The 26056-nt window shown below is 43.5% G+C and overlaps 2 protein-coding genes across 8 annotated transcripts in view; one reads left to right on the top strand and one right to left on the bottom strand.

The window, feature by feature from the left end:
• Window positions 1–26056, bottom strand: part of PALM2AKAP2 (PALM2 and AKAP2 fusion) — a 538968-nt gene that overhangs the window by 361574 nt on the left and 151338 nt on the right. The gene's annotated exons all lie outside the window — the stretch shown is intronic.
• LOC101000511 (annexin A2) lies at window positions 20558–21937 on the top strand. Its single transcript, XM_031654864.1, has one exon. It carries the CDS (start codon window positions 20621–20623, stop codon window positions 21638–21640), a length of 1020 nt encoding a protein of 339 aa, XP_031510724.1. The 5' UTR covers window positions 20558–20620; the 3' UTR covers window positions 21641–21937.

Raw genomic sequence — 26056 nt, 5'->3', positions numbered from 1 at the left:
GTTTAAAAAAAAATATTAGAAAAGTATTGGTACCACCTCCAGGCAAACTGGTGGTTGTCCATTGCATTTCAGACTCAATGAATATGGGCTCTTAAGCCAGATGGCATTAGGATCAGGAAGTGGGTTTGGCACTTTTCTTACTCCTTTGTGTCATTTCCAGACCATGACTCCTCTGCTCTCATGGAAAAAGTCTCATCTGTTCCCTTGTTCCCGCTTTCCTTAACTCTGTCCCCAGCTGATCTTCTGGTCACTTCCGTACATCCACTGATGACTTCATTCCTTGGCTCACAGGAGCTACATGAAATCCCACCATCATCCGGGGTGACTTCAGTGTTTGTGTTCATGACTCATTCAACCCTATTCCCACAGTTTCCTGAAAACCACAACTCTGATGACCTTGATCTTCACTCTCCTCAACCATCTGTATTTAGTGCTGAAATCTGGCCTCATCACTAAATGTGGAACTGTTCAGGTGCAATGGCCCAGACTCCAACGACAGCCTCGCCTCTTTCCCTGTCTCTCACTGGCTTGTCCTCAGACTTCTGCTCTTGGGTCTTTTCAAATCTTCTAATCTCCAGCTTCCTCTATCTTATCCCAGTCCATCATAGCCCTCCTGTCTTCATTTTTATGTCTTCTTACCTAAGATGATGTGAACGATCCATTCCAGTCACTGCACTGTCTTCCTATATCCTCAATAATATTGCCTCCTCGTCCTTTGGCTACATCCAGGTATCTGGCAAAAATCCCAAATGAGAGCTAAGCACAATCTCATTTCCCAAGATCAAACACCTACATAGGGTGCCCTGGAGTGTAGGAGAACGACACTACAAATATGTGGTCTCCAACCTTATCCGAGCTCTCAACACTGTCCAGGGATCTTTGTATATGTTCCTTGCCAACTCTCTAGCTTCAGTAAAAGATACTTCCTCCCCAGGACAAGCCCACACTTAGCATAAATAGAAAATCAATATCTTCTTTGTTTGTACATAAAAAGGCTAATAATCAGTACATTGAATTCTGTCATACCCTGACCTCTCAGGGACCCCACATCATCATTTATCCTCCACTCACCTGCATTTCACCTCTTTCTCTATTTTCTCCTCTTTCACCTAAGAATTTAGACTTCCTCTTCTTAAAACAATCCATGCAAATCCTGTGCCCTCTCTAGCTAAGACTTACTTCTCTTCTTTCCTTCACAGCCACACCACTTAGGGAGCCAAAGCCTTAATTCAATCCCCTGACTTCCTCTCAGCTCAACTCCACACTCCTCCACCTTACTGAACCTACTTTTCCATTCTTGTGAGGGCCACCAGTTACCTTCTAGTTAGTATGTTCAGTGGCCACTTTTTAGAATGTGTGCCATTGCCTGTCAGCAGCATTTGGCACCATGCATCACTCCTTCCTTCCTGGAAAGTTCTTTCATCTTCACCCACCCCCTGTTTCTGCCTACCCTGACTCCCCTTCTGCTTCCCTGGCTGCCCTCAGCACGGTGAGTCACCAGGTTGATCTTTCATTTTGCATTCTCTCCCTGGATAGCCTCATTCACATCCATGTCTAAAGTTATTATTTGATGCAGCTTTTCTGAAGTCCCAAAACCCCAGATCTCCTCCCTGAATTCCATACCTACATGTTATTTCCCATCAGGCATCTCACATGTATAATTCCAAAGGTATTATGATCTCAACATGTCCAAAATAATCTCATCACCTTTCCCCAAAATGTGACCCTCTTTCCATGTTCAACATCAACCATCTCCTCGTCTATGCTGGAAACATGGCTGTCAGTTTTATTTCTCCATACCCTCACCCTTTACTCAATCAGTACCAAGTTCCAACAATTCAACCACATAACTATCACATCCATGCCTTCTTCACTATCTCCACAACCACTCTCTCATGTCCAGCTATCCCTATTTCATTCTTGGATCAGTATTAGGATAGCCACCTCTGAGTGGTCTTACTGCCCACTCCCCATCCCTCCCAATTCAAATGACTTCATATACTACAGTGGAGTACTCTCTCAAAAATGCATATCCAACTAGATCACTTCCTGAGAGATTCCCATGACCCACAGGATAAAATCCAAACTCTACCGAAAATGGCATACAAGACAGTCCATCTCTCCGTCATCCTTTCTCACCATTCTCACCATTATCTCAAACCTTCCAATCCAGTTTCAGGGAACTGCTTATGCAATGATACAGCCTAATGGTTGATAGGTGAGTCTTGGTGTCAGATATACATGTGTTCAAAATTAAATTGTCACTTACTGGTTTGTGATTGTGGACAAGTTACTTCTGAGAGCACCACATGCTTCTCTCTCAGAGTACTTATTGTCCCACACCACCTTCTAAATCTTCCGCACTAGCCCATCTTTTCCACTGCACCATCCTTGAATCCCTAGCACACAGCAGGTCATCAACACTTATTCTACATGAGTGAATCAGGAGAATGAATGGATTCTTCCAGTGACAGGAGGCTCACTTCCTCTGAGGTCTAAATATGGCATCTTTGCATCTGTTTGTTACAGAGTTCTTCAGATTCATCATCCAGATTCTTAGAATCCTGCCACAATCGTTCAGGCTCATATAGTGTGCCTGGCTCTGTATTTGGATGTCTCTAGATGTTCTTCAGGTGAAAACTATATCATTGTCATTAAGTATATATTTAAAAGCACATGAATTTCCATTTCCATGTATCTACCGATAAGAAAGTATAGCCCTGCAATAGAACCATGTAGACGTTAGATAATGGTATAAGTGTGCATTATGTACCTTCTTTTGTGTGGCATTTGCTTACCCACTGTGTCCCAATGTGAAACTGGGAGCTTCACTTTCAGCAAGGGCATTACAAACCTCCACTGCAAAGGGTAGTGGGAGCTGGAGAATGAGTCAAGTCAGTTCAGCAATGGTATTTGCACAAATTCAAAGGGCCGAAAGTAGGGTCAAAGTCAACTGCAGGGCCAGGAGTTTAGAATGCGGGAGTGGTAAGTGCCAAAAGAGAACCCTGGGAACCAGCAAGAAGGATGAACCATCCTGTGGTCACCACGGCTGACCATGATCAGTTAGGGTGCAGGGCACAGTGTGTTACACTGCCTTGTAGACCTTACATAGGAAAGATGAGTAGAGTTGGGTTCCTGGTTCTACCTGGGAGTTATCGGCTTCCTGAAAAGTCCAGGACAAGACGAGTTAGGCTCTTAGTTCTTCCTAAGAGTTATGGGCTTCTTGAGAAGCCTAGGATGGCTGGGAGCAGCTCCCATAGTTATGGGCCAGTCTAAAGGCAGGCCCCTAAACCTGCAGCACAGACAGAAAAGAGCCATTGAGGCTGTACTTCAGGACCCATACTCTGGGTCTTCCAAGTCAAGGCCCACAACAAGCCCTATGTTCTTATCATTTCTCATCCCTACCTCCTTAAAGGAAGGGCAGAAAATGGGGAAAATGCTGACCTCATGGTGTTAGACATTAAAAAGCAGCAGCTTCAGCAAAAAGCCAAGCATTTATTAACTAAGAGATGAACAATGCAACCAGAGGCTGTTACAGATTGTTGGCAACTGGAGCTTAAATCTGACCACTTATTCTATAGATGTGATTTACACATCTCATTGGCTTCTGAATTAAATGAGTCCCAATTCATTAGGGCAAGCTGAGAAATGGGCAATCTTTTAATGTTGTGTAGCTCTCTTAGCTCTTGGCAAATCAAGCCTCGACAGCCATACAGAGGTTTTCCTTTCGCTTCCTGTGGGAAAACTGGGGTAATCTAGGTCATTGATAGTCTGCCACTTGATTTACAGCAATGACCAATTTCTAACTTGGCCTTATCTGATCTGCTCTGGAAAAATGTTTTCAGCTGCTATGGGCAGTCTTGTTAAATTGTGCAGACCTGCAATCATTTTTAAAAATCACTCAACCATCAAAGATTTGATTTGGTCTGCTTAATCTGTGCTGACCTCACTTCATTTGGCAAGGCCAGGGCCTCTGTATCCCAACCTACTGCTGAAGGCTTCCAGAGGCGTCTTTTATTGCATTTTCCCAAGCACTTCCCTATCTCTTGTCTTATGCTACTGAGAGAACAGGTACTGCCACTTCCATATCAAGGATGAGGTGACTCAAACATGGGGAGATCACGGAGCAAGGCAGTGATGCTGCTGGATTAGAATCAGGACTACTGGCCTGGTACAGTCTCATGCCACCTTACGACACTAATGCACCATGTGCACCTGCCCTAGGGAAGAATAAAGCTGACAAGGCCAAGAGAAGGACCTGGGGTTTCCATTCGCACCGTCCTGATTTATGTTAAGTCTAGACAATGAGGTGAGGGATGAAATAAACATGGATTTTGCCACAGTGAAATAAATGGTGTGCTGGCATTTAGGCCTTCCATCTGCACTGGGGGAAGAGAGCAGATGTTCCTCATCAGCCGTGCCTTGCTTCTTCTGCCCCTTCCTTCTCAAATTGCACCGCTGGATGGGTGAGTACCCCCACCCTGAGGCTCACTCCTATCCAATGCCTGAGGCAGCCCAGACTGTGGTGCAAAGAGTTTGCCTAGCAAAGAGACCAACCCAGGTTCTTCTCTTTCACTTGGGCTACTTCTGCTGCATCTCCAATCTCACAAACAACCCTGACCCCGAGATCCAGACCCAGCAACTCAGGAGGAGGGCTTTGGGTTCCATGCTGTCCCTCCTTCGTGGTTCTGTCTGTATGCAGCCTCTTCCCTGCTCCCTTCTCAGAGAAGTGTTCACCCGTGGCACGATGCCCCAACTCCTGCCAATTCTCCTTTCCTGGATTGGACAGATCCTGGCTTCAGATGGCCAGCTGCCGTTCCCTGTCTCCCTGTTGGCAGTTTCTGCCCCTATGACCAGAAACCCCATAGGTCAACAGTTCTATTATTGTGACCGAGACTGTGGCTCTGTTGGCCAGTGGCACCAAATGCATGTTCAAGTCCAGCCTTTGGGGCTGGGCCAGTGACCCCTGGTTCACATGTGGCCTCCATGTCCCTTCTGCCAACTGCACTGGGATTCATCTACAGTGCCTTATATTTGGTTTCTTTCAGGTATACCATGACTTGCTTTAAGAAAATACAATATACCTGGGTGCAGTGGCTCATGCCTATAATCTCAGCTATTTGGGAGAGTGAGGCAGAAGGATGGCTTAAGGCCAGGAATTTGAGACCAGCTTCAGCAACATAGCTAGCCACTGTCCCTAAAATATACATATTTTTAATTAGCCAGGCATGGTGGCACACACCTATAGTCATAGCTACTTAGTTGGCTGAGGCAGGAGGATTGCTTGAGCCCAGGACTTCAAGGCTGCAGTGAGCTATGATCATGGCACTGCATTCCAGCCTGGACAACAGAGCAAGACTCTATCTCTAAAAACATAAAGAAAAAGAATATAATATAAACAGCAACACAGCAGATAATTATTACTATTATATAGGATATTTAACATATAAAAATGAACTATAGATTTTTTTAACGTACTAACTTTCCACCATGCATTAGAAATGTAATTGAATTTATAATAAGGAATCCAGTTTGTTAAATCAAATAAAGCATAGCACTCTTTCTACCACCTCTTCACTGCCCCACACCCACCTCATGTCCCTCTCTGACCAGCTTTCAGATTCTATGATCAATAACCATCATCATGCCATGGTCCATACCCTCAATTCCCTTGCACCCCTCTCTCTGTCATACTCAGCTGGCAAAAGCCCAGCTCAGATTAAATCCAATACTTTGCCTACCTGTACCTGCACCTATTGGGTTGAAAACACTGGAGACACACCCAAGACCTGATTTCTGCTGTCTGCTCTTATTTAAATTCAAGATCCCTAACCATGGGGGATACGTTGGAGGTGTCCAGAAATCTGACTGCATTGCCTTAGATCAATTACTCCTGAACTGTCCCAGAGGATTATTTCACACCTTCTCTTCTCTCCTCAAATTTCCAACACCTCTTCCCCCTCCCTCCCTGCCAACTGATGACCTTGCTTCCTATTTCACTGAGAAAATGGAAGCAATCAGAAGGTTCATCCACAGACCCAGCCACCACGGGCTCCTGCACACCTGCACTCATTCTGTGGGCTCTGCTATAGCTCCTGCACAGGAACAGCCTCTCTATTTGTGCACTCGATGCCTTCCTTATTTCCCAACTCAAGCACTTCCTTCCAGCAGTTGTCTCATCTCTCTCCTCCCTCATCAATGTTTCCCAGGTTCTAGATCATTCTCTGCAGCCAAACATACTGTCGTATCTCTAAAAGTATCTCCTTCCAAGCCCACACTCTCCCTCATCTACAACTCTGTTTTTTCCTTCCTCTTTACAGCAAAACTCCTTGAAGGAGTCAACACTCCTGCGGCCTCCTCTCATCTCACTCTCACTTAAATCCACACCTCCCAGTGTTCACCTCTACCTCTCCATCTAAACAGCTCCAGTCCAGGGCACCAGTAACCTCCTTGCTACTAAATCCAGTGGACAATTCTCTGACTTCAGATTTCTTGGCATGTCAGCAGCATTTCATAAGGATGGTCACTCCCCCTTTCTAGACATACTTTCTTAAATTCCAGGTCCCTACTTCTCTTAGTCCTCTCCTAATTCACTGGCCAGTGCTTCTTATTTTCATTTCCTAGTGCCTCACCATCTCCTGTAACAGTCCAGAGCTCTATTCTCAGACCTCTTCTCTACCTACTGTAACTCCCATGATGATTTCATCCAACCTCCTACCTTGAAATACCATCCAAACATTGACGATTCCCATCTTTATACAGCCAGCCCAGACATCTTTTTTGAATTCTAGACTCCGAAATTTATCTGCATGCTATGGTCTGAATGTTTATGACCTCCCCACCATCACCAGCCAAATTTATATGTTGAAAACCTAATTATCAATGTGATTATATTAGGCAGGGCATTTGGGGGTGTATTGGTTCGTTCTCCCACTGCTAATAAAGACATATCTGACTGCGTAATTTAAAAAGGAAAGAGGCTTAATTGACTCATAGTTTCATACGGCTGGGGAGGCCTCACAATCATGGCAAAAGAGGAAGCAAACATGTCCTTCTTCATATGGTGGCAGGAAGAAGTGCCCAGCAAAAAGAGGACAAGCCCCTTATAAAACCATCAGATCTTGTGAGAACTCACTATAACGAGAACAGTAGCATGGCGGCAACCACCCTTGTGATTCAATCATCTCCCAGACGATCCCACACAAGGATTATGGGAACTACAATTCAAGATGAGATTTAGGTGGGGACACAGCCAAACCATATCATTCCATTCCTGGCCTCTCCCAAATCTCATGTCCTCACATTTCAAAGCATAATCATGCCTTCCCAACAGTCCCCCAAAGTCTTAACTCATTTTAGCATTAACTCGAAAGTCCACAGTCCAAAGTCTCATCTGAGACAAGGCAAGTCCCTTCCACCTATGAACATGTAAAATCAAAAGCAAGTTAGTTACTTCCTAGATACAATGGGGGTACAGGCATTAGGTAAATATACCCATTCCAAATGGGAGAAATTGACCAAAACCAAGGGGCTACAGGCTCCATGCAAGTCCAAAATCTAGTGGACAGTCATTAAACCTTAAAGTTCCAAAATTATCTCCTTTATCTCCATGTCTCATATCCAGGTCACGCTGATGCAGGAGGTGGGTTCCCATGGCCTTGGGCAGCTCTGCTCCTGTGGCTTTGCAGGGTAACCCCTCCCAGCTGTTTTTACAGGCTGGTATTGAAAGTCTGTGGCATTTCCAGTTGCACAATGAAAGCTGTCAGTAGATCTACCATTCTGGAGTCTGGAGGGCAATGGCCCTCTTCTCACAGCTCCACTAGGCAGTGCCCTAGTGAGGACACTGTGTCGGGGCTACAATCCCACATTTCCCTTCCACACTGCCCTAGCAGAGGTTCTCCATGAGGGCCCCACCCCTGCAGCACACCTCTGCCAGCACATCCAGGTATTTCCATACATCCTCTGAAATCCAGAAGGAGGTTCCCAAACCTCAATTCTTGACTTCTGTGCACCTGCAGGCCCAACACCACGTGGAAGCCTCCAAGGCTTAGGGCTTGCACCCTCTGAAGCAATGGCCTGAACTCTACATTGGCCTCTTTTATCCATGGCTGGGACATAGGGCACCAAGTCTCAAGACTGCACAAAGCAGCAAGGCCCTGGGCCCAGCCCAAAAAAACCACTTTTCCCTCATAGGCCCTCTGGGCCTGTGATTGGAGGGGCTGCCATGAAGACCTCTGACATGCTGTGGAGATATTTTCCCCATTGTTTTGGTGATTAATATTTGGCTCCTTCTTACTTATGCAAATTTCTGCAGCTGGCTTGAATTTCTCTTCAGAAAATGAGATTTTCTTTTCTATCGCATCATCAGGCTGTAAATTTTCCAAAACTTTATTCTGCTTCCCTTTGAAACATAAGTTCTAATTCCAAACTATATATTTGTGAATATATAAAACTGAATGCATTTAACAGCACCCAAATTACCTCTTGAACACTTTGTTGCTTAGAAAGTTCTTCTGCCAGATGCCCAAAAATCGTCTCTCTCAAGTTCAAAGTTCCACAAATCTCTAGGGTAGGGGCAAAATGCCACCAGTCTCTTTGCTAAAACGTAACAAGAGTCACCTTTGCTCCAGTTCCCAACAAGTTCCTCATCTCCATCTGAGACCACGTCAGCCTGGACTTTATTGTCCATATCACTATCAGCATTTTGGTCAAAGCCATTCAACAAGTCTCTGAGAAGTTTCAAACCTTTCCATATCTTCCTGTCTTCTTCTGAGCCCTCCAAACTTCCAGCCTCTGCCTGTTTCCCCGTTCCAAAGTTGCTTCCACATTTTCAGGTATCTTTACAGCAGCACCCCACTCTACCAGTACCAATTTACTGTATGAGTTTGTTCTCACACTGCTAACAAAGACATACCTGAGACTGGGTAATTTATAAAGGAAAGAGGTTTAACTGACTCACAGTTAGTTGCACATGGCTGGGGAGGCCTCACAATCACAGCAGAAGGGAAAGCAAACATGACCTTCTTCATGTGGTGGTAGGAAGGAGAAGTGCCCAGCAAAAGGTGGAAAAGCACGTTATAAAATCATCAGATCTTGTGAGAACTCACTCACTATAATGAGAACAGTAGCACAGGGGTAACCACCCCCATGATTCAATCATCTCCCACATAGTCCCTCCCACGATACGTGGGAATTATGGGAACTACAATTCAAGATGAGATTTGGGTCAGGACATAGCCAAACCATATCGGGGGTGATTAGATTATGAGGGCAGAGCCCTCATAAATGGAATTAGTGCCTTTATAAAAGAGGCCCCATTGGTTCATATTGATTTTCTCCCTCCATGTCATTGCTAGTGATTACATCATTCATCCTTTTCCCAATAGATTAAAGTACTACCTTTGTCTATATTACCTTCTCACAATATTGGAATTCTCTCAAAACAAACAAAAAGGTCCCAGAGAGCTGCCTTGCCCCTTCCACCATGTGAAGATACATTGAGAAGTTTCCATCTATGAACCAGGAAATAGGCCCTCGCCAGACACCAGATCTACAAATGCCTTGGTCTTGGACTTCCAAGCCTCCAGAACTATGAGGAGTAAGTTTCCATTGTTTATAAGCCACCCAGTCTACGGTATTTTGTTAGAGCAGCACTAACAGACTAAGACACTGCCCACTCAACACTTCCACCTAGGTATCAGATCAGCATCTCCAAAAATTGAATTTAACATCTCCAGAACTAAACTCCTATTTTCCCTTCACAGCAGGTCTTCCACGTTGACCCCCATCTTATTCCAGTGAAATTCCATCCTTCTAGTTGCTACCTCAAAACCTTTGGCACATTCTGGACTTTTTTCTCTCTCTCACATTCCACTTAGATCTACTTGATGAAAAAAATCCCCTGAACTGTACTATCAACATCAATCCAGGATTCACCATCTCCTCTGCTGCTAGCTTGGCCCGCATAGATCTCTTTTCCCTCTGAATTACCACAATATCTTCCCAACTGGTCTCCCTGCTTCCATGCGTGCTCACTTCCTTATAACTCATCTCACCACATCAGCCAGAGTAATCTTTTTAAAAAATAGGTCAGATTGTGCAATTCTTGTGCTCCAAATCTTCCACTGGATTCTGATCTCATGTCAAGTAAAGGCCAACATCCTTACCACGGTATATAGATGCCTTCATAATCCAGCCCCAGCCACCACCTCTTTGTTCACATCTCCTACCACTCTCCTTCACCCACTCCCCACCTGCCACACTAGGCTTTCCTTTTGCTTCTTGAACACACCGAGTATGAGCTCAGCTCAGGACAGCACTTGCTGTTCCTTCCACCAGAAGTGTGTTTCCCCCAGATATCCACATGGCTCACATCTTTGTTTTTTATCACAGCTCCAACACTAGCTTATTAGTAAGGTTTTTCTTAAACATTCTATGAAGGTATCCCCCTCCCCAGAACAACCTAGTCTCTGTACTACAAACTATACAAACATAGTATATGTTCAATAGTTTATTCGTAAATTATTCCTCCCTAGTCTCCCACCAGAATGCAAGCTCTGTGAGGGCAGAGACTGTCTTGTATTTACCATGACATTCTCAGCACTCACAAATATATCTATAACATAGAAAATGTTCAAAAAATATTTCTTGACTGAATTACATAAACTCAGATGCATGTTTATTGATCACACATGACTTCATAGCTTTAAGCTGGAGTTCAGATAAAATGAGTTAAACTAGTAAAACTGTTTTGGAAAGACCACTTTTGCAAATAAATCAAAAAGAAAATTGTTTTTATGTTTTACTTCACTTTATAATTGGGTAATGTCAAAGATAGAACTTATACCACCTTTTACATAAGGAACATGCACATTTTATTGATACAAAAGAAGAAATCCATGGCATCAGGAAAAATAATAAAGTCACGTTAACAGGCAGTGAGGAAATCGGATATGTAACCTTGGATGGGCCTGGTATATGGGCCTGACCTAGGTAATGGCTGGTCCCAAACCCAATATAGAGCTTTTCCCTGGCCCTGCAGTCAGGAGCCTGGGAGGTGAATTCTTCCCATCTCATGCAACTACTCTGCGCAGCCCACTTCAGGCTAAAACTACGTTTGATCTGAAGCAACACTGGAACAAGATTCCACCATACAAAGGATATCCTGGGTGCTTGGGGAAATATTTTAGCAAATGTACCCTAATTTTAAAATCATGGAGATGCCTAGGTGGTACAGGTCACCCAGTCTACTTTGCCAAATGTGTAAATTACCTCTTCTGCCTATATACCAAGTATCTATTCAGTCTCTGCACCTTGGGAAAGGTTGCTCACCATCCCATGGAGTAGTTAATTCCAAATTGGGGCAGCTCTAAATATTGAGGAATTTTTCCTTATCCTGCATTGACAGCTGCCTCCCTGAAATTGATAGCCACAGGTTTTGGGCTTGATCCTATTTTTATGACTAGTTGTACATTTGTGTTTCCAGTGACAAATGAGATGGTAGTAAATGGAGCACAGGTTTTTAAATCCTGCTCTTCACCAAATACCAAATAAGCAATCAGACTGGAATTTCGGGGAAAAAAATAATCAACTGCTCTTTGACACAGTAATTCAAATTCAGGTCATTTTATTTTAAGAAACCCATATTCCTCCACTACAAAAGCTGGAAAGTTATCAACTCACCTTCCCAGATATTTTTTGAGCTAGGGTGATCACATGGCTTCGTCTGCAGACAGGAGTGATTCCCTGTTTTCTCTGGGAGAGCCCTGTGCTTGGCTTGCAGCCACCATCACTAAGAAAGACAGAGCTGCAAGAGCAGGTTCTCTGATGGCCTCAATGACCCCTTATCGCCTTGTCTCAATGTCTTCTTCCATGAAAAAAACAAACAAAAACCCTTAAGCTGATGCTTCCCCGGTTTGCAGGTTTTGCAGCCAAATGTACTTCTAAAAAACAATTACATAGCCAATTAAAATTATGTTTGTGAAGAGCTTATAACAGCATGAGAAATTATTTATGAAAATGTGAAATGAAAAAAGCTCGATGCAAAATTTATATAGAGTATAACTACAAATATATAAAATCTATGCCAAAAAAATCCCCCATAAGTGTTTGGTGATGAGGTTATGGGCATTTTTTTTTTTTAATGTTAACATACTGATTGAGTGTAAGGCCCCATGCCAGGCACATTTAAGTTATTTTATTCTTTCCATCATTTCATACATTTCACTTTTTTTTTTTAGAATGAAGAAAATATTATTAAAAATAAAAAAAAATCCTTTATCCTGGAAAATCTAAAGGAAAAATCAACCACTTATGATTTTGGTAAAACCCACAGAAGTAAAATTTGCCAGTCTTCTTTGCCCTGCCATCATTAGCATTCTGATTTGTCAGCTAACCAGAAAAATGTGCACGTAATAGAAGACTGGCAGGAAATTGACAAATTAATTTCAACTACCAAAAAGCCAAATGACAACTGCTTGATCTTGTTACTACTGCAAAAAGAATGATTGTCCAAAAATGAGGGGAAAACAACTAACTTCTATGATTTCAGCATTACAAGGAAGGGCTGCTTATTTGCCATAGAAATAATATTTTGGAGGAAGAAGCTATTAAAATGTAGATTCATTCAAACCCAGACTGAGATTACGGCTTAGAGTTAATTAAATGAACCCCAATTGTGTGCAAACTGAATTTTAAAATGTAATCAAAGTAGACAGATGATATTATTTCTGACCCACCGAGATGCCATACTGACTATCTGATTTCCTCGATGCCATGCTCTGTTTTGTGAAAAAAACTGCAGGAAGTGGTAATGTGTTTTCTCCAGTGATGAGGTGACACAGACAAAACAACATCCAGGCAGGTGATGATCTCTGCTTAACTCAGGATAAAGCAGGAAACTTGGCTACATCCTGAACCTGAAGCCCCTTGGGGAATGTGCCACTACTGGGCCATTCGATTCAGCTGTCAGAGCCTGGCTGGGAGTTGTCTTTCTCTGGAGCTGCCTGGGAGAAGGTGGAGACTTCCAGGATGGCCAAAAAAGCTGTTAAGTGGCAGTCTTTGATTTTCTTTGGACTCCCTGGCCTGGAACATAGCCATGGGGCTCCCAAACTCCAAGGAATATATTTATAGCTACTGCCTTTGTTTAGATGACAGTTAACCTCATCTACTCCCTTAACTCTGCAGGAGCACCTACCCGTCAAAGGCAGACACTAGGAATTTCAAGCAACTGTCTCTACCTTGTCTTCTCAAGGTGTCTACTCGGGTGGTGGAGAAGCAGGTGAAAGAGGAGAATTGGGACTATGGTGCCGGCCCACTTGTGTTGATGCTAACTTGCTTTCCTGCCTCCTGCAGCTGGTTCCCTCAGGAGCCACATCAGTTTGTTGGGCTGATGAGAACTGACCAGGACGTATTTCCTACAGAGCTCTTGAAGCTTTCCAGGTCTCTGATCACTACTTGCAAAATCACCAGCATCTCAGGGGGGAATGTAAATGCATCTCCAAGGTAGACCTCTTTCCAGCTTGGGTCTAGATGATCTTGAGGGCTCCTAGCTTGCATAAGACACACCCAGAAATGAAGCTCCATGAGACAAATTCACCAAGAAGGTGTGCTGTTGAACAGGGGGTGCCTATCCTGGCTAACAGCATTTTGATTAAAACAGTCAGGCTGAACCTACCAGATCCTAGTGCCAACACATGGCTATCCCCTATGACCACTATTAAAGGACTTCATGAAGCTAGCAAAAGGATTTGTGAAAAATTACTAAACCAATAATTCACAGTGACAATTACTAGATTTCCTTAATTCTAAGATATGCTATTGTGTTTCCCCTCGCATTATAATGTTACTGAAATAGAAATGCATCTTACGGTTAATGTGTACATTTTAATGTGTTAGCATTTCTTTATTTTCCTGAAAACCTGTTCTCGGAAATAAATAAATAAGCAAGCAAGCAAACAAGCACAGGCTATTCTGATTCTAGTTTCTTCCTATTCTGGAACTAGCAAGCATCCTTAATAATAATGAACTGATGAGGCTAAGAGACTGGCCTCTGTGTTAAAAAGACCTGGATTCCTACCTTTCCTGATCCATGCACAGTAGTCTGCACTGAGATGCCTGCTTTTGTATCAGTGTTCCTTCATGAACAATCCATGCGGCAGAGAAGGCTAATGATTCACCTAAATTTATGCTATTCCTCCCATAGGATGGAGGCACCCCTGGAAAGTAACCACCCAGCCAGGTACCATGTTTTCTAGCTTTCTTTGCACCTAGGTGTGGTCATATGATTAGTTGTCCAGACTATAAGAGGAATGATGTGAGTCACTTCCAGACCAAGGCAGTTAAGAAGTGAGTGTACCTCTTCATCCCCTCTCATTTGACAGGCTGGAGGCAAAGGATTCTGAGACCCTGGGAGATAGCAGAGTCATAAATAGTAGAAACCACATGGAGGAAAGCTGTCCGCTGGCAAGGAATACCTGCATTAGACTGTTAAATTGCTGAAAGTATGGGGGTTTATTTATGCTCTAAATTACATTTTTCCCCTATATAATTTCAACACAGCAAAGGTCTGGTGTCTGGGACTCTGGGGTGTGACAACCCACCGCTGGTTACATAATTTGCAGACCCAGGGCAAAATGAAGATGCAGGGTCCCTGGTCCAAAAGTTATTAAGAATTTCAATATGGCTATGGAACATTTAACAAAGTGGGGAACCTATGTGACTACAGAGGTCACGTACTGATAAAGCCAGCACTGCTCTGACCTGAACACCCAATATCGTGTTAGTTATATAGCATTATTTTAACTGTAGCAACCCCATTTCAGATGTCCAGAAGAGGCTAAAATTAAGACTAGGATTATTACTATGCATTTTTAGAGAAACACGCTCAGAGCCTTCTTGCTCCCTCCCACAGTGAGAAGAATATATGGGGTATATTTGCATATACAGACTCTCCAAAGCAGCATTTTGACTGACAAGTGTTCATTTGGGTTGTTTATTGGCATTTTGTGTTCAGCTGGTCAGTCATAAATGGCCCATTCATCAGGAACTTGATCTGGTTGATTTTGGTGGGATCATCCCTCCCCATGATCCCTCTCATCAGTCCAGGAAAAGGCTTTGTGAGACTGGAGCTGCTTGCTGGCCCAACTTCTTACCATGATGCCCACTTTTATCCCCTTCCTCCAGGTCAAGTACTACTATAGGTCAATTCACTAACCCTAACATCACATAAAGGGTATGTTAGTAGATGCAGTTCTCAGCCCTTCAAACACACACACACACATACATACACATTCCACATCAACACCTGGGCAGCTGGCCCAGCTCTGGCCTGGCCTCTGGCCTCAGCATTCGGATCATCAGCTTTCAGAATGATCCATCCCATTCCCAGGTCCTGGAGTCCTGGCTCTAAAGTCCTGGCCTGTGGCTAGGGTCCATGCTCCATGCTGACAGACTACTACTGGCCTGAGCTTACTTTTTTGCTATTTATTTTTTTTGAAAGTAAAACAAAAACGTTTTAATTTTATCAAATGAATCTGTGTTGGTGATACACCTGCACTACCTTCCATACATTGCAATTGTCCAACTCCATTTGAGCTCAATCATCTGGAATCATGAAATCATGATCACCTCAACCTTTCTAAGCAACATATTTCTATTACTATTTCTTGACATTCCAGTTTTAGATATTGTCCATGGACTTCCTCCTAGACCAATTTCTACCTCATCCTCCTGCATGGCTGGGTTCTAGGTTCTCCCTTCACCACCATCCTGGGGGTATCTTTCCTATTCGCTTGTCTGACTTTGCTTTTAAGGAACTCCTTTCTCCCTGGAGGGACCCACAGCCCCACATGGTGCTATACTTTTAGGACAACAGGTCTGTCTGCTGAGCTGAAATGCTTCACAGCAACTGAAGGCGTGTATGCATGCAACCCTCGAATCTACCCGGTCATCTTATTTCTTTAGCCTTCCCACCACATCCCCCAACCCCACCTCACCATCCAGTTGTAATTAACCAGACTGGGCTAATTGAAAGCTTTACTGCTATACAACTTGAGTTCTTCAGGCTGATTCCCCATCTCCCACTCATCACCACCACACTGACACATAAGCCAGTTGCCTGTATCAAGGCTTTGAGTCCCAAGATGACATTCTTCCTTCCAAGGCAGTTAGGATGCTCTATTAAAGCACGCAGAGTTTCCAGTGACCATAAAAGGAAATTGTATTGAATACTCCATTTCTTACAAGTGTTTAATCTGTAAAAGATTACAAATACATCTGTAGAAACAAAACAACAAACCTCTGCAGATTTAAAGATTCTATTTTGAGTAAGTACAGAGAAAGATAAAGCTAAGATGGCAGGTAGATGCTACTTCAAGTACTACCATTGCTCCGTTGGGAGGAGTGGCTACCTGTAGCATTGTGTTAAAAGGGATCCTGAAGTCAAATCTGAGCTAAGTAAGAAATAATTCCATGATCAATTAGTGTTACACAGGAACAAAGGGTGGCAACATGTGAGTCATTTAATTGCCAAACCTGGAGGAGTCATTTGCGTGGGTTTGGAACCAGACAGATCTGAGTTCGAATCTGAACTCAGCTACCTGGTCTTGGGCTAATGTTAAACCTCCTCAAGTTAACAGTTCCTCTTCTGTTAAAACAGTGATAAGAATGCCTCTAACAGAGTATTATTGTTTCCATTAAATACGGTAGTATTTGCAAAGCACTTACCATAACTTGTAGTGTATATTAAGTACCTAATCACAGAAGCTCTTACAATATTAGTTCTTTGGCCCTAAAATTAGTTCTTAAATATAAATGCCTTGAAATATGCTCCTCTGATTTAAAAGTGTATTTGTGTTGATCTCCATCCTCTTCTCAAATCAGTAAACCTTGTACTGGCATGTGGGAGGTGCTGGGTAATAATCAGGTGATAAACACAGGATTTCTGCCCAGCAGTCTCTCCACCAACAGCACACTCTGTATGGCAGGCCACCCTGAATGGCTCTGACTGAACTCTTAGCTTTCCCTAAAAATAAGCTTATAGTCTGAGTCACCCCCTTCTTCCCAGGCTCCTCTGAAAGTTGAACAGGATGTCACAAAGGCCAGAAATAGCCTCCACATTCCAACTCGAAATTGGTTCTCCATCAGCTCTAAGGCTTTCCGCTGAAGTTGGGGAGGATGCTTCTTCTGGGTTTCAGTATAAAGAGAATGTCTTAAACAGTTAAAAAACTAACGGTGGCTGATGTGGTGGTTCATGCCTGTAATCCCAACACTTTGGGAGTCTGAGGCAAGTGTATTGCTCGAGCCCAGGAGTTTGAGACCAGCCTGGGAACATGGTGAAACCCCATCTCTACAAAAAATACAAAAACAAACAAACAAACAAAAAACAGGTATTGCGTTTCATGCCTACTGTCTCAGCTACCTGAGAGGCTGAAGTAAGAGGTTCACTTGACGCAGGAGGTCAAGACTACAGTGAGCCATGGCCATGCCACTGCACTCCAGCCTGGGTGACAGAGTAAGACCCCATCTCAAAAATAAACTCCCCAAAACTAAAGGTGACCCCTCTATGGAAATAATGGAGAGCCACTGAGAAGCCTTCAGTAATGTACCACACTGGCAGGGATGGGCAGTCAGGAACCCGGAGTGGTTCCCTGCCTCATCCTGCCTCCACTCTACCACCACAGCAGTCTCTGATAAACCACAGGCCTTCAGTGGCTCTCAATCTCTCACAGACCACATCTTTGTCCCCCTTGGAACTGGTCTTCTGTGATCCAGCACCCCCTGCCCATCAACCTCACTTCTCAACATCCACGAACCACACTGAGCTTCACGTCACTTCCTGACACTGCTCTGCTCCATCAGAAACCTTGTCACTTTGCCCATGCCCCTCCTTTGACCTGCATACTAACATAATCCTTTGGCCTTGGCTGCCCTTACTGGACCTAGCCTGCTTTTCACCCTCTTGGGGAGGTTAGGAGGTGCTGGGACTGGGTCCTGGAGCACAGCAAGGGGAACTGTGAGTCTTTGAGACTCAGGTTGCATGGTCTGCACAACAGTGACCTGGAGAGGAAACGGAGGGCAGCAGGGCAGGTGGCTTGGAGCAGTGGAAAGACAGCTGGCATAGAGACATGGATGATGTGGGCTCCAGCCACAGCCTGGATGATCTTGAACAAATTACTCAGCTGAGTTTCTGTTTTCTCTGAAATAAAATGCAGAAAATAATACCTTTCCTGCTCCTTTAGGCACAAACAAGTTGATAGAAGGAGAGAATTCTGTAAACTTTAAATAGCTGTGAACATATAAGGAATGTTTTGTTTATTACCAATGGGGAGTAGTGACACAACACTGGGTCCTGAGCAAAAACACAGACAGGACTAGGGGTGGCTCAGTTGACATTTTGAACTCCTGTGATGTAGTTTACAGCTTTGCTCAATGTTTTTTAACTGGCTAGGTGAGGGAATGTTTAATACTTATTACGTCTTAGTGTGAAATGTGGTTCCATGCCTTTCCTGATAAAAGGCTTTGACGGGAGACAGAGGGTTATGGGATACATGAGTGTGTGGAGAAGGCAGAGGTTTGAGCCATTAATGGCAAATGGCACCCATTGTTTACAGGCCCCTTAGCCATTCCCCTGGGACACAATTTCTACTGCCATAGCCAGAAGCAGAGTAGGGTGCACTTGACCATCACTGTGAGATGCAGGTATCATCTGACAGCATGCAGGGACCCTGTCCCCAAAAAGATATATTGAAGTCCTAACCGCCAGTACCTCAGGATATTTCTGAGACAGGGTCCTTTCAGGAGTCATCAACTTATGTCATTAGGGTAGGACCTATTCCAATATGATTGGTGTCCTTATGAAAAGGGGAAATTTGGACACACAGGCAGACATATGTAGAAGGAAGATGATGTGAAGAGACACAGGGAGAAGCTGGCCATCCCCAAGTCCAGGAGAGAGGCCTGGAACAGATTCTTCCCTCACAGCCCTGAGAAGAAACCAATCTAGCTGGATATCTTGATTTCAGACTTCTAGCCTCCAGAACTATGAGATGATAAAATTTTTGTTGTTTAAACCACCCAATTTGTGGCACTTTATTATAACAGCCCTGGAAAACTAATACAGAGCCTTTATAACAATCCAAGGGAAAAAAGAACTAGGGAAGCCACAACAGTCCAAATTAGGAAGAACACTGATCTGTTTATCTGGTGAAAGCCACAGATACTAATCCAACTCTGGACATTTTGGGACCTGATGGTCTATATGCCCAAAGGGAACTAAACTAGAGATGACTTGTTTTTGTTTATTACAAAACTCACTTGTAGCAATAATGAATCTGCAGGCCGCCTGCTTCCCACACATGCCGCTGCCCAGGCGGTTCACAGTCAAGGTGTGCAACGGGGAGGGTGATGGCTTTTGCAGAGCTGCTTGGAGCTGGTGCATGTGGTGGGTGATTGCTGGTAAAGGTCCTAGCAGTCCCACGCTCACTGCTGCTTCTGAGTTCAGAACCAGGAAAGGTTCTTACTCCGTAGGCTTCCAGGATCTGGGCAAACCAAACGGCAAGTTCACGCTCTAGCTGGGAATTGTGGATGCTTTCCATGCGGAGGGGAGACATAAAGAGTGAACTGATCTCAAACACAGTCCCAGCATCCAAGAAGAGCCCCTGATAAAAAAGGTGAAGTTGGCAAAGCAACTGTTTCAATTCAAAAAGCATTCAGTGAGTATCTGTAATGTGCCAACTTCCCTCACTCCTCTGAAGCTCAGGATAACCCCAAGCTGGGCCTGAAAGCTTCCCTTCCCATGCTAAGCTAAGTGAGAACTTAGAAAGGGGCCAAAAGACACAACCAAGCTGGGAGAGATGGAAAGTGAATGCAGAAAAAAGACCCTAGACAAATCTGCTGGGGAAGAACCCCAAGAAGGTGACAGAGGTAGCATCAGGCAAGGGAAAGGAGGAAGCCATCAGAGCAGGGGCCCAGTTACAAAAGAAAGAAGAGAGAATTCAGGGCATTTGGGGAAAAGTCAGAATTTAGGGCACCCAGCCAAAGGTTATTTTCACCACCCCCCCTAGCTAACATTTAGCACCGCCTTCAGTTATGAATGTAAGCACAAGCCCCAGGTAGATCATTAGTACCCATATGATATGGTTTGGCTCTGTGTCCCCACCCAGATCTCATCCTGAATTGTAATCCCCATAATCCTCATCTGTCAGGGGCAGGACCTGGTGGGAGATGATTGGATCATGGGAGCAGCTTTCCCCATGCTGTTCTCATGATAGTGAGTGAGTTCCCATGAAATCTGATGGTTTTATAAGTGTTTGACAGTTCCTCCTACACACATGATCTCTCTCACCTGCTGCCATGTAAGATGTGCCTGCTTCCCCTTCCACCATGATTGTAAGTTTCCTGAGGCCTCCCCAGACATACAGAACTGTGAGTCAATTAAATCTCTTTCCTTTATAAATTACCCAGTCTCAGGGGATGTTCTTTATAGCAGTGTGAGATCAGACTAATATGCCATGACTTTATTAGGAGTAGGAATTGCAGACTTTTTATATAACATTACAGCTGTTGGCTCGGCATCTGGGGACGCTCTCAGCTCTCGGCGCACGGCCCAGCTTCCTTCAAAATGTCTACTGTTCATGAAATCCTGTGCAAGCTCAGCTTGGAGGGTGATCACTCTACACCCCCAAGTGCATATGGGTCAGTCAAAGCCTACACCAACTTTGATGCTGAGCGGGATGCTTTGAACATTGAAACAGCCATCAAGACCAAAGGTGTGGATGAGGTCACCATTGTCAACATTTTGACCAACCGCAGCAATGCACAGAGACAGGATATTGCCTTCGCCTACCAGAGAAGGACCAAAAAGGAACTTGCATCAGCACTGAAGTCAGCCTTATCTGGCCACCTGGAGACGGTGATTTTGGGCCTATTGAAGACACCTGCTCAGTATGACGCTTCTGAGCTAAAAGCTTCCATGAAGGGGCTGGGAACCGACGAGGACTCTCTCATTGAGATCATCTGCTCCAGAACCAACCAGGAGCTGCAGGAAATTAACAGAGTCTACAAGGAAATGTACAAGACTGATTTGGAGAAGGACATTATTTCGGACACATCTGGTGACTTCCGCAAGCTGATGGTTGCCCTGGCAAAGGGTAGAAGAGCAGAGGATGGCTCTGTCATTGACTATGAACTGATTGACCAAGATGCCCGGGATCTCTATGACGCCGGAGTGAAGAGGAAAGGAACTGATGTTCCCAAGTGGATCAGCATCATGACGGAGCGGAGCGTGCCCCACCTCCAGAAAGTATTTGATAGGTACAAGAGCTACAGCCCTTACGACATGTTGGAGAGCATCAGGAAAGAGGTTAAAGGAGACCTGGAAAATGCTTTCCTGAACCTGGTCCAGTGCATTCAGAACAAACCCCTGTATTTTGCTGACCGGCTGTATGACTCCATGAAGGGCAAGGGGACTCGAGATAAGGTCCTGATCAGAATCATGGTCTCCCGCAGTGAAGTGGACATGTTGAAAATTAGGTCTGAATTCAAGAGAAAGTACGGCAAGTCCCTGTACTATTACATCCAGCAAGACACTAAGGGCGACTACCAGAAAGCGCTGCTGTACCTGTGTGGTGGAGACGACTGAAGCCCGACACAGCCTGAGCGTCCAGAAATGGTGCTCGCCATGCTTCCAGCTAACAGGTCTAGAAAACCAGCTTGCGACTAACAGTCCCTGTGAGGGTGACATTAGCATTGCCCCCAACCTCATTTTAGTTGCCTAAGCATTGCCTGGCCTTCCTGTCTAGTCTCTCCTGTAAGCCAAAGAAATGAACATTCCAAGGAGCTGGAAGTGAAGTCTATGATGTGAAACACTTTGCCTCCTGTGTACTGTGTCATAAACAGATGAATAAACTGAATTTGTACTTTGAAAAAAAAAAAAAAACATTACAGCTGTTGGAGACAGCTCAAAATATCACTTACATTCATCAATAATTTGCAATTAGAGTAAGTATTAGAACTTCCACTAGATTTTCCTTAATAAAAAAGCATGCTATCTATAACTTTTCTAATATTTTGTTGACTGTATATCAATCAAAACCCATGTTATCTATTATGGTTTTCTAATATTTTGCTGACTGTACATCAATCAATCAAAGCACATTGTCTATCACAGTTTTCTAATATTTTGCTGACTATATATAAATTTCATTGGTTATATTTTTAATCCTAAATATTTTATTTTGTGCATTTCAGCGTTATTCTGAAAAGGGACCCATAGGTTCTACAAGGCTGCTAAGGAGTCCAAGATACAGAACAAGAACTCTGCTAAAAGTCACTAAACTTGTTTTGACACTATGCAAAACGTGTTGTGACAGGTGGAGAGTAGATAATGGTTAATATGACACAGTTATTGGTCTCAAGAAGTTTACAGTCAGGCAGGAGAGAGAGACAGGAAGTTATATTCTTTGCCCCTCTCTTTTTATTCCCTGACTTCTATTCCCATCAACAGAGTACGGCACCTCTGCTTGCCCATATGTGATCTAGAAAAAGTGCCCCTTCCTCAAACCCTGATGGAAAATTGCCCTAACAAATACACAAGGCTACAGGGGCCTTGCACGAACAGTGCCCTGGCACAGGGCTCAGCAATAAGGCTGAACTACAGAACCAGCCTAAGGCCTGACTATAGTGAATCTCCACAGAAATGTTAGGTAAGAAGGTTCCTTACACATGTATGCCAACTCCCTCATGTCTTGCCCATAGAAGATAGCTCTAATCTATCTTGACGTCCTTTCTCCAATACCTAAAATGCAGCTTCAAAGATCTTCCCATGGCGGCACTATAGATGGACGCTTCCTATCAGTTAGAGTTCACATAAGAGCTGAAAACCTTGTGCCATCCCAGGCTTAAGCCTTTACCATTTTTGAGAAATTGATATTGTCTTGAGGGATTCTAGAAAATAAAAAAGCCTTTGACATTTAAAGAAATGAGTCCCTAAGGACAACAGTGAAGACTTAAAGGAATAAATCCCTAATGGTAAAAGAATGGGAAGTACATTTGGTCAGGTAACCTTTATGTTATACTACATCAGTGATTTTCAAAGAGGTTATTTTGTTCCCCAAAGGATATGTGGCAATGTCTGGAGACCTTCTTGTCACAATGAAGAGTTGGGGGTGCTACTAGCATTTAATGGATAGAGACCAAAGATGCTACTATCATCCTATAATGCACAAGACTGGCTCCGCAGACAGCAGAAAATTATCTATCCCAAAGTGTTCATAGTACTTCAGTTAAGGAAGACAGTGTGGCGCTTCCTCAAGGATCTATAACTAGAAATACCATTTGACCCAGTCATCCCATTACTGGGTATATACCCAAAGGATTATAAATCATGCTTCTATAAAGACACATGCATGTTTATAAAGACACACGTATGTTTATTGCGGCACTATTCACAATAGCAAAGACTTGGAATCAACCCAAATGTCCATCAATGATAGACTAGATTAAGAAAATGTGGCACATATACACCATGGATTACTATGCGGCCATAAAGAAGAATGAGTTCGTGTCCTTTGTAGGGACATGGATGAAGCTGGAAACCATCATTCTCAGCAAACTATTGCAAGGACAAAAACCCAAACACTGTGTGTTCTCAGTCATAGGTGGGAACTGAACAATGAGAACACTTGGACACAGGGTGGGGAACATCACACACCGGGGCCTGTCGTGGGGTCGAGGGAGGGAGGAGGGATAGCATTAGGAGATATACCTAATGTAAATGACGAGTTAATGGGTGCAGCACACCAACATGGCACATGTATACATATGTAACAAACCTGCACATTGTGCACATGTACCCTAGAACTTAAATTAAAAAACAAAAGAAAAAGAAAAAAGAAACTTTACACTGTAGGGTTGGCTTCCCATTCTCCAAGCAGCTGCCCAGAAGTAGCCCATCTAGAGAATTTCAGGATCAAGCATAGGTATGACCAGAAAAGCAAAGGTTGCCCATCTGCAGTGAGCAATTGTGAGTGCCCACAATCCTGTCCACTTCAGCATGTCCACAGGGCCAGTGCAAGTACTGCAGCAATCATTTTGTAACCCGATTTCACAATTATGGCTCTGCTATCTTCCAAAACCTTGAGCAATTTGAAAATATTTATTAAGGCGCCAAAGTCCCTTTGGAAATTTCCAGGCAGACCAGACTTAAAATTGTAGCTGGTGTTTTCGAATAAGAAATGGAAGGGGGCAGAAAGGAAGCACTTAATGATTCAGAGACACCAGGGTCGACCCTGCCACCACTGGACATGGGCAGCTTTTACCTGGCCACTTTATTTGTAAATCAAGGCACTGGTCCCAAGGGTTCCATGAGGTAACTGAACAGGGAAGGCCAGAAACCATTCCTCACTGGCTCCCTGCTTGGACTCAGGGAACGTGGCTGGTGTGCTCTCTGACCTTTAGTCTTTCACTAAGTGTGCTTAAAGTTCCCTGAGAGAGAAAAGTGAGGGTTCAGGCAAAATCCAGGTAGTTAAAAAAAAAAAAAAATTCACCTGGAAAATCTGCAGTGCTTTCCCTCAACCCTCAGTCCCTGTCAATAGAAAGAAATTTTTTTAATTGTATGGACTTATTTTAGATGGGCCAAACTGTTACCTCTAAGAGATCTGATTTTCTGGTTTTCAAAAAAACAAAACAAAAACATGCACTTGGCTTAGATAGCAAGGGATATAATGAGAAAATTCCACAGTGGCAAAACTCACATGCCAGCTTCAGTAAACAAAATCTCTCATCATGGTAAGCCCAGAAAACAGTGAAAAGGATATCTGAGATACTTTATTGGTCTGGACTGTAAGCAATGAGACAACAGTGATTTCTTTAGATAAAAGACTCCTAGAACCTTCATCGCAAATACAGCCATTGAAATATGCCATGTAGAAAGCAGGGGTTGGCAAAGTTTGTCTCCAAATGGTCAGATAGTAAATATTTTTGGCTTTACAGGCCATAGAGTCTCTGTTTTAATTATTCACCTCTGCCATTATAGCACAAACTCAGCCATAGACAACACATACATGAATGGGCATGGTTACGCTCTGGTAAAAGTTTATGGATGCTGACATTTGAATTTCATACAAATATCATGTGTCATAAAAGACCCTTTTTTGAATTTTTTCAAACATGTAAAAATGTAAAAACCAGGCACTGCTCATAGGTCTTATGAAAAGAGGCTGCAGGCCGAATTTGGCCCACGGGCTATTGTTTGCTGGTCCCCGGTCTAGACCGAAAATTGGAATTTCCACTCATTTTTCATTCTGAAACTGCTATCTAAAATCAATTTTCCTTCTTGCCTCCTTGTGATTCTGAAATCACACTAGTAAAATGGGAAAATGAAAAAACAAACAAACAAGACAAATAAATCAGCCATCACACCACTCTCCACCAAAATATCCAGGCTGGAAAAGATCTGGTTGTGATCACTGTGTGACTCATCTTCTACCCACCACAAGGCACTGTCCTGCTCAGTGCAGTATAAGATATATGGCTTGCTGAAGGCTAGCATTCCAATGTTATTTTTAAATTCATCCAGTTTGAGCAATCTCTTTGTTTAGTCTTTTCAGACTTATATTATTCAAAGGTTGGGGCAGAGAAAAGGGTAGAGAAGGGGCTGGAAAATGAACCGATTTCTGAAATCCAGTTGTCCTCCTTCCTTGAGTACATATTAGATCATTTCTTCTTCTCTGGAAAGGATATAACCAGTTGCTCACAAAACATTTCTTGAAAACCCATTTATGTGTAGAGAAAGCAGTCTTATCCTTCCAACACATGCCCTATCTCCCTATAAACATGCTACTATTTAAAATCAAAGCATACAATCGCTTCTCGGCCTTTTGGCTAAGATTAAGTGTAATAAAATCAAAGAGTATTTTCAAAGAGTATTTTCGCCCTTTGGTGAAACATAGATAAAGTAGCTTTTGAACTTACATTAGAATGTGGCATGAATGTGAAGAGGATGGGCTTGCCAGATAAAATATGGAATGTCCTGTTAAATGTGAATTTCAGATCAACA

This window comes from Papio anubis, chromosome 13, assembly GCF_008728515.1.
Source record: "Papio anubis isolate 15944 chromosome 13, Panubis1.0, whole genome shotgun sequence".
Lineage (NCBI taxonomy): Eukaryota > Metazoa > Chordata > Mammalia > Primates > Cercopithecidae > Papio > Papio anubis.
This window is presented reverse-complemented; position numbering and strand designations above follow the sequence as displayed.

Excerpts from the sequence above, each read along its gene's own strand:
- LOC101000511 (XM_031654864.1), top strand. The coding sequence starts at position 20,621 with ATGTCTACTGTTCATGAAATCCTGTGCAAGCTCAGCTTGGAGGGTGAT.